The sequence below is a fragment of the Echiichthys vipera genome (assembly GCF_963691815.1).
Source record: "Echiichthys vipera genome assembly, chromosome: 16".
In the NCBI taxonomy this organism is placed as follows: domain Eukaryota; kingdom Metazoa; phylum Chordata; class Actinopteri; order Perciformes; family Trachinidae; genus Echiichthys; species Echiichthys vipera.
This window is the reverse complement of record NC_139841.1, coordinates 11,585,048-11,594,545: the sequence shown is the minus strand read 5'-3', so window position 1 is coordinate 11,594,545 and position 9,498 is coordinate 11,585,048. Positions and strand designations below refer to the sequence as shown.

At 39.1% G+C, this 9,498-nt stretch overlaps 1 protein-coding gene across 1 annotated transcript; it reads left to right on the top strand.

Moving 5' to 3' along the window:
* The first annotated feature begins 4,026 nt into the window (after positions 1–4,026).
* Positions 4,027–9,280, top strand: LOC310958840 (cystatin-8). Its single transcript, XM_083929970.1, has 5 exons — positions 4,027–4,134; positions 4,335–4,583; positions 7,840–7,991; positions 8,083–8,184; positions 8,999–9,280. The coding sequence occupies exons 2-5, from the start codon at positions 4,496–4,498 to the stop codon at positions 9,086–9,088; spliced, it is 432 nt and encodes a 143-aa protein (XP_083786096.1). The 5' UTR covers positions 4,027–4,134; positions 4,335–4,495; the 3' UTR covers positions 9,089–9,280.
* Positions 9,281–9,498: the final 218 nt, after the last annotated feature.

The following is a 9,498-nucleotide window of genomic DNA, read 5'->3' as shown; positions in this document are numbered from 1 at the left end:
AAAATCGGACAAGGAGGCGGCGGAGGAGGAGGGGAGAAGGAGGCCAGAAAAGTCGGCCGCCACCTCGTTGGAGGATCCGGCTGTCAATCACCCGGATTAGTGGGCGGGTCCTAACTGTAAAGGGATTATGGAGGCTGAGCTATGAACACTGATCCCAGGTCTGAGGTCTAAGGAATGTGGCATGAACACATGGGAAACATGGGAAAAACAGATAGATGTCTCCTGCAGCATCACTTTTTATGTGAAATTTAGCAGCAGACAGATATTGCAAGGTGGTTAGTGGTTGGTAGATTTACAGGATGCAATTAGAATGCAAAACTTCACGGAAAAAAATCAACGCAGGTTTAGTTTATGGTGAACTGGATGATCAAAATGCAGTGGGTTTTACACAGAAAATCCAGTTATTCAACACCACAAAGCAAGTGATTCAATATTAAATAATTTATTATATACATTATTTATGAATGTAATCGTGTTTAATGTGGATCAAGCTCATTTTCAAATAATACAGATATAAACATGTTTTAGTTTTCATACTGAGTTTTTGCCTTAGTTTAAGAATAGAAGAGGGGGGAAATGGTAAAAAAATATTAATTTTTTTAAAATACAGTGAGACCAAATGTTTTCATGCAATATTATGTACTGTTATGTTTGTACTGATAACTGAAGAAAAAACATTTATGTCAGCCAACTACTCGTAGCACATTAGGGACATTTTGTGTAAAAGGGTTAGCTGCATCCCACTTAATTCATAGTGTACAGTATGTTCACAAAGGCATGCATATAATAACTCAAATGCTATTTTTCACTACAAGCTCATTACAACCAAACAGATCACGGTCGAACAACTATACTACAAGTTTTACCAGGTTTTACTTGGTTATTCAGCTAAATTGTTAATCCTACTTTATGACGCAGGACCCTGATTTGTTTATGTATGGTATGAGTACAGAAACACATTAAATCCATTAACGGATCCAGCCACCCCATGCTTTATCAGACAACAAATTAGATGACAGTGACATTTCATTATCCAAAGCAGTGACCTTTAATCCTCCCTCGTGACTGTAAATGGAGGTGGAAAAACACATCTGTCAAAATAACACATCCAACACTACCTCTCACCTCTCTGATGCAGAGTTTAGGCTTCGCAGAGGTAAAGATCTTTGCAGTGGTGTCATACTAATTTGCATCCAATTATACAGGTCAGTGTACCTGATAAACTGGTGTTAACGTATTTAGTCTTGCATGATTGCGGCACGTTTCATACAGATTTCATTAAAGATTTTAAGGTTTTATAGGTTCAGTAACACAGGCTGTACTATTTGTTTTACATGTCAAATACCAAATATACAGTATAGCAGAAGTACAATAAGATGGCCTTAATGATATGAGAAAAAAAAACTTTTCAAAGTATATGAACATTATATGAACATATACTCAAAACAGTTACAGTAGCACACAGCAGTAGAATGTGTAGGCTGTTTATTTGTGAGGTAACATTGACCTTTGACCTGGACAGACTGGGACAAGAACAATTTGAAAGCAAGCTGCGGCAGTTGGTCTCCAGCCTACTCATCAGGCAAACAAGATTTACATCAGTTATTCCAATGAAACGGGGGGTTTCCCAATTTGAGCTTATCCAGCCACCCCCTTACTGACACAACTTTTTCGAAGCTCTTAAGTGTTAATTTTGTTTGTTGTTGTTTTGGCTGCGTCAGAAATCTTTTGTACCTTTTGAGGCTGTACTTGGACGGGACTACATCTGCTCCTTGTTTTTCTGACTGCCTGTCCATCTGCATGGTTCTCTTCTTCCAGTCTGTCTTTTTTTGTCCGACACTGAGTTTATCAGCTTGTCCATCTGCCTATTCTTTGTCTCCCCTGTCTTTATCTACGCTTCCTCTGTCAGAGCTGCCAGATTTTTTTTTTGTTTGAAATTTAGCTATCTCTTTGCATGTACCTCTAACTTCGACATAACTTATCTCCCACCAACTCCTGATTAGTTTATATAGTGTCCCTACTTAAAATCCCAAATTTTGCGGCTGAAAGATACAGTGACTATCAGAGAGATGAACTTACATGTATGACCCCGTGTATAGGTAATCATGATGTGTACTTATTGCTTTTCGAGTTTCTCTGTTATCAAACACAACTGTGCAATGTCTGACTACAGTATGAAAATGCAGTAATTTACACTGGTCAACCACCTGTTGCACTGAGTAATATGGTGTTGCTCCCCCCTGCTGGGCATTCTCACTTATTACATACTGGAGTCAAAACGGGTGTCAGAAAAGTTTGCATATGCCATATCAGTGCATGCATATCAGAAACCTCGGGATAACACTTTCAATTTTCATCTGATTACAGAAGAACAGGATTATCTTAATTACAATTAAATCTTTGTCCCCAACCTTATCTAAAATACATGAATATTTTGTACTTGTGTGGGCATATTTAACTGAATGTGGATTTACATACTACTTGAACAGGTTTTTGATGCAGCCAACTGACAATCAAAGTAACGGTTATTCATGCTTCAAACTATGTCCACAGTCAAGACATAAAACTGAGAGCTGAGAGAGTGTACAGTTCCATGACATTTAAAAAACACTACCATATAACTGACTGATAAATGTGAGTAGGCTATGAACTTCAATCTCATATAGCCCATACAAAATCACATACATTAGGCTGCATTATTCTGCTACTTTTGTTAGACTATATTTATCAGTTATATGACTGTAAAAGAGTTGCTTACAGTAACCAAACAGGATCTTCATTAAACTCTGCAACCCTACAGAGCTTATTAGCCTCTTTTAACAATTGTCTTGGTTTGGTTCAGTCCCACCGCTCTCATCAACTCCGTTTCCAGCAGCAGCAGCAGCAGCAGCAGGAGCAGCAGCAGCAGCAGAAAGTTGTTTTCAGCAAAAAGCTCCAAATGAAACCTACTTTGCCTGACCAGCACCAAACAGCAGACAAAGTTAACAGACTAGCTGGTGAAGAAAGTGGAACATCAAGGTAAAGAGCGAAATATATTTATCTCATCCCCAAAGCAGTTTCAGTCAAAAGCAACTGGACTTGGTTATTTGTCTAGGATGACATTTCACCTCTCATCCAAGAGGCTTCATGAGGTCATGTACGCATCTCACCAGGCTGGGACTGGTCCAACTAACTGGTGTGGAGATCCAGGTATTTAACCTCTCACACCTGGCAATGACGTCATCACCTCAGCGTTCCTGCACTGCGAATGCAATCAGAAAAAAAGTCTCTCTGTCAGCTACATCTTTATAAGTGAGGACACCCAGCTACTTAGTTTGTCTCGCTGACGTTTGTGCATTCATTCACCGCCATCAGAATAGTTGAACCTTTTATCACATGATAACAAATGTTCTAGGCAGGTTGTTGATGTACCTAGAAATAGTGCTGTGTGTTATAGTTTGCACAGTGACTCACTGCCAGCCAACAGAAGTAACCAGCTGAGTTTGACTCAGATCTCCTACAAAATGTAAACGCTCACATTAGCAGGCTACACACCCACATAATGCACATGAATGCAAACACACAAAGAGCACAGATACATCAACACTCACACACACACACACACACACACACACACACACACACACACACACACACACACACACACACACACACACACACACACACACACACATACACACACACACACACACACACACACACACACACACACACACACACACACACACACACACACACACACACAATGGCACACATCTGACACCATTCCCCACAAACCCAGTCTCATACACACTCTGTCACACACTCTGTCACACACTCTGTCACACACTCTGTCACACACACACACACACACACACACACACACACACACACACACACACACACACACACACACACACACACACACACACACACACACACACACACACACACACCAAAGCCGCTGATGGTTGTCAAATCCCTGCATGACGTCATTGCCAGGCAGTGGGTGTGGTCTTCACTGGCTTGTTAAACATACTCGATCTTAAATGGTGAACAGCTACTGCTGGTGCTGTCAACACCCTCCCTCTTTCCCTCTTCTTCCCTCACAGTATTTCTCTCAGTCTGGCTCACTGCTGCTCCAGCATTCACTAGGTAAAGTCCTAGATTTTTCAATATCAGAAACCTAAAGTTGTAATGTTGTTTCTCTCTTTGTAGCCTTTTTAATATATCTGTCCTTTTTGCACTTGTCTTCTTCTGGCTCTGTTGCAGTATTTTAAATTGATCTTTTTCAATAACCATCTTCAATGTCTCCTTTTTTAAACTGCTTTCTCTTTGGACCCAAACACCATCAGTTTGCTGCAATCCCTGTAGGACGTCTGCGAGTTGGTTGGCAAGTGGTTCAGCTTAAGTAAAGTGTCCTGGTCATCTGAAGCCTTTTTGTGGAGATCCCTTTTACAACAGTCTTCCACTTGTGAAGAGCCCAGCACAGTTTGGTGGTGGTCGATAAGTAAAGATGTCTCTTCCGTTGGCAGTGCTGATATGTCTGTCAGCTATCCAGCTGTGTTTGGGAGATCAGCCTGTGGAGGAAGTCGTCACAACAAGTAAGTACTGATAAGGATAAGAAATATGAGTGTAGAACTGGGGAGTTACTGTACAGAGGCAAGCGAGATAATATAATATTATAAGACAGAGAATAAACTGACCTACTCAGTGTTTCTGACTCATTTCTGTGGGAGAACAGACTTCGTAGCCTCACCTACAAAAAGTGGAAGCAAAATTGATACATGAGTCAACAACAGCAACAACATGATTTTCCTAAAACAAATGTGAACATTGAAAGGAGGTATCTTTAAAACTCCACTACTACTAGCCACAACTTTTATTTTTATACTGATGACATTACCCTACTATTCTTGTCTTCCAGAAGACTCTGATATGGGTGACCTTATTAATGTTAAGATGTCAATCCCCCACAGAGATAAAATGCTAGGAAAAGGATATTTTGACATGTTTCTATTTTGTGCTTATTTAAATATTATCTGTTGTGGGGACAGCCCTAATGTTTTCTTGAATCCTGATGAAGTCTGGTGAGTGCAATTCAAGTCTACAGTGGAACCAAATGAAGCATTAATTAATTCAACAAAAATGGATACATGGAGATAAGTGTCATTGATATCTAATATTTAACATTCCATGTATGTAATTACATAGACAGGACTTACAAGATGGAAAGGGGCTTGTTGTATTGGTCGACTGAAAGGACAAAACAACCATGCAACAATGATGCAGTGTGTGGGCATCTGAGTCAGAATCATGACCAACAATCTAGAAAGCAGCCAAACAAAACATTTGTAAACCCTGCCCATTTAACCTTGTGTTCACTTCTAATACAATGAAATGACACAAGTAAACAGAATCATTAACAGAAATAAACACTACATACATGTACTATTTAAATAAAAGACAGAAAGTAAAACTATAAAAAATTAACACAATCAGGCGATAACTCAAGGAAGGCAGCTAGTTTATTTCCATCAGCTGGTATACTTCCATCTGATCGCAAGACCACAGACAAACAGGAAAAGCAGGTACATGTAGAAAAACATGCAGTAGTGATTAAACTATTTACGAGCAGATGGCCTAGGCTATAAATAGTTTCAAATTCAGCAATTAACTGATTCAACATTAAATGAGTCCAAACAATTAAGAATAAATGGCTCAGTGTGTGTGAGCCAATATGACACAATGGGAAAATGAGCTGTGCATTCATGGCTGTAGACAGTAACTCTGTGCCGCTGTCTGGTTGGGTACAGTGAGTCAGAAGGTTAGGCTTAGCCAGCAGTCAGAGAAAGTCATAACCAGTCAGATGCTATTTAATTTGGCAGGATGGAGTTTGGTTTGGGAGTATTTAGAAAAGAAAAAATAATCCACCAGGGCCACTCAGTACCAATTCACCTTATTTATCCAACACCACTGGCTTCTGTTGGGAAAATGGTTCTACTGAGCAGCAGAGAAACATTCTGGTTGGTTCAGCTTTGTAAACACAGTTAGCAATAGTGCTATTCTACATAATTTGTATCCTGATCTTACATAATGTGCCTTAAAATAGAAAATCCATTAATCCTCATTAAGTCTTATATGAGGCAAAAGCACTCTCTTACTGATGTAGCATAACCAACTGCAGTGTTGGGTGTAGTCTGTTGCACTTCTGAACACACCCAACTTCAATGTATTGTTGGACTACAATGCATAATGAACCTCTGTGCTTAACAGGGTAGGTATGGACGGTACACATGCCGCGTCTTTTACTTTTGTTGTTGGTCTGCTGCATTCCAAAAGTTGAACTTTGGTTAACTCAGGGCGCTCTCTTCTTTGAGCACACGTTCTGCGTGTTTACATGAACAATAATGGATTAGAGGGCCCCAAAAGAGAAATAAAATGTGTAAAGGCTTAGTTAGGCTTACTACTTAAGATTCTTGAAACTGAACTGAACTCATTTTGGATGATCTAATAATCTGCATGAGACAGTACACAACAAACATAGTGACATCAGCATGCTAACATGCTCACAATGTAAACATTTTAACACATTGGTGATGTCACCATGCAGATGTCACCACACCATGTTGTGTGTGTGTGTGTGTGTGTGTGTGTGTGTGTGTATGTGTGTGTGTGTGCATGCACGCATACGTGTGTGTGTGTATGTGTGTGTGTGTGTGTGTGTCTATATATATATATCTACAGTGGAGCTCAAAATTAGACAACAAAAACTTAATTTATTCTAATATATTGTTATTTTTTATTGTTCAGAATTTGATAGAATATCCACTGAGGCTATACCACTGCTCTACCAGCACTATTTTTTAAATAACCAAGGCGCTATTACAAAAACCTTTATTTTGTGAAAAAAAATCAGTGAGCAAAATTAGAGAACAGTAACCATTGTGTCAGAAGAGAAGATTTAAACAATGTTTTCTTAGGACTTCTGCTGTGTCTTCTGCCAAGATTGAGATTGAGATGCCAGTGTGTGTTGTACCAGAATTTCCACATTCCAGCAAGAAGAGTTGAGAAGTGGAGGGAAAACGTGACGTGACATCACATAGGCGACATGAAATACAGTCATTCTCATTAAGCTTTTCCCAGAGCCTTTCACTGAACAATCTTACAATAAATTGTCAAACGCATATGTGTAATCCAGGACAGATAATGACTGGGACCAGAATTGAACTGTTACGTTTCAATAAACACCAATGTAAATCTTTCAGTGGCTGAGGTCCCATGGGGTCAACCAGAAGCTGTATTAAAGGGGCGGGACTTACCAGCCCCACTGGTGTGGCAAAACTAACATAATTTTGATCGTCTGGCCCGCCCAATTTAAGTGCTACAACTATTATATCTTAATTCCACTTCTCTTTTCTAGAGAAAACTGCTTTATATCCTTGGCCTGATGATTGAGGCTTGGTTTGGCAGAGTAACAAAGATGGTTTGGCAGGGTAAAACAAGTGTTAGATTAAAACTTAAATTTTCCAAGTCCTTGACTGATGTTCTGGACTGAAGCTGCAACTTTTCAGGATGAAGGAGCATAAAAAGCCCAAAGGGAACACAAAATCACAACACAGACTAATACTGTGCCATTGGAGTCAGTGTATGAGTGCATATAACTATGTGTGTGCTTTTATTTAGTTCATCAGTGTATCCGTATGAATGTGTGCATTTCAGTGAATTATGCTTTTGCCACTTTAGTGGTCATTTATTTTACTGAGAACATTGATTATATGTCACTTAATTATTTTTGCTTTAATTCATGCAATTCTATGACATGTACCATGTGAATGTGTGTGTTTAATTTCCTAATAGAAAAAGTGGATCTCCTGGGTGGCTGGTTTGAAAGGAATACAGACTCAGCTGAGGTTAAGGAGGCAACTCAATATGCGGTGACGATGTTCAACACGCACTCCAAGAGCAAGAAGATGTTCAAACTGGTCTCCATCACCACCGCTCAGACTCAGGTGAGATTCATCTTTCAGGAACCCCAACACGAATCCTGTTATAGCACCACACCTTCTATTAAGTCTGTTCTCTGTCCATTCTTTTTATTAGGTGACCAATGTGCTCAACTTTAAGATTGATGCAGTCTTGGGAAAAACCAAGTGTCTCAAGGCTGAAAACCATGACTTGGACAGCTGCAGTCTTGAGAAAAGGGTAAAGTTTTATCTATGCATTTGTAGCCCTGTGTTTTGATTAAGTTATGTTCAACTCAGTGCTAATTCGGATTCACAAAGTTTTAAAGCTAAAGTCTAGTAAAGCAACACATTCAGCCTTAGCTCCATTTTTGTATCATATTCTTTCATAATAAAAAAGACTAAAGCTATTTATGGAAGCCCTGAGAGGCAAGTGAGTTTTTTCCCCCCTGGTGATCCAGTTTCAAAGTCTAATGTAAATTGTTGTCTCTTTTGCGTTTTTGACGTAAAGGCATTCCGGTACTGTCCCTATTTTAGCTCTTTCATAGTGGTGTGGGCAAAGGGTGCAGATGAACGACATTTGGCTCTCCCCATGGTGGAAATTGCCGCAGATGGGTCCAGAGTTCTGCCGAAATCTGGATTTTGATGACACGGCACAATGCCTTTCATCTGCACACACTGCCCACATTGCCAGGAAACAGAGCTGGTTTAAGATCAGCAAAATAGCTTCTTTAAGAAACAAGTGAAAAATGGTTATGCCAAGACAATCTTCTAAGTTCCCTGTGTCAAAACAAGCAAACACTCAGAAAAACGATCCTGACAACAAGGAAAAAAGATCACCTGCCATCACATTGTTTTTTAACAGATGAAAAACAAAATAAAGGAAGTTTTTTTTCACCTCTTCTTAAGTCATGAACACAGAAGAGAAAACAGTTTGGACCAGACTGACTCACTTGCCTCTCAGGGCTTCTGTACATATTATCCTTTACAACAGGTTGGAGTTGGTTGATTTCCCAATTCTTATGTAATGCTTATTGTTTCTTCCTCCTCCGCAGCATCTGAAGTGCCACTTTGTGTTGACTTTCAACCCCCGTAACAACAAGTATGAGCTGCAGAAACACAAGTGCAGAAAAGTAGTGGAATAGTTTAAACCCTTTAAAAGGCTTGCCTTTTTTACAGTTTGGCTCTTTCTTAGCTTTGACTGTCGCACTGCATTTTGATACAATGTTGTTTTTTGCGAATAAATGTTTTGCAGCTGATTTTAAATGCTGGATGTGTGGTTTGGAACATGGACAACTTGTAACAATGACAAATTACCATATCAATAAAAAAAAAATGGAAAAAAGCTGACTTTTGTTATGTGGAAATTCTAATTTCTTATTCATTTTATTTCATGGTTTTGTTTGTCGAGAAAGAAAACACTTGATATGATGTGCTTAAAGTAATTGCTTATTTGCTTCAGTATATCTTTAATTGGTGAATCAATTATATCAACTTACATTTTAGTATTACAGTATACAATATTACAAACATTAACACTTATGATAGATAGAGG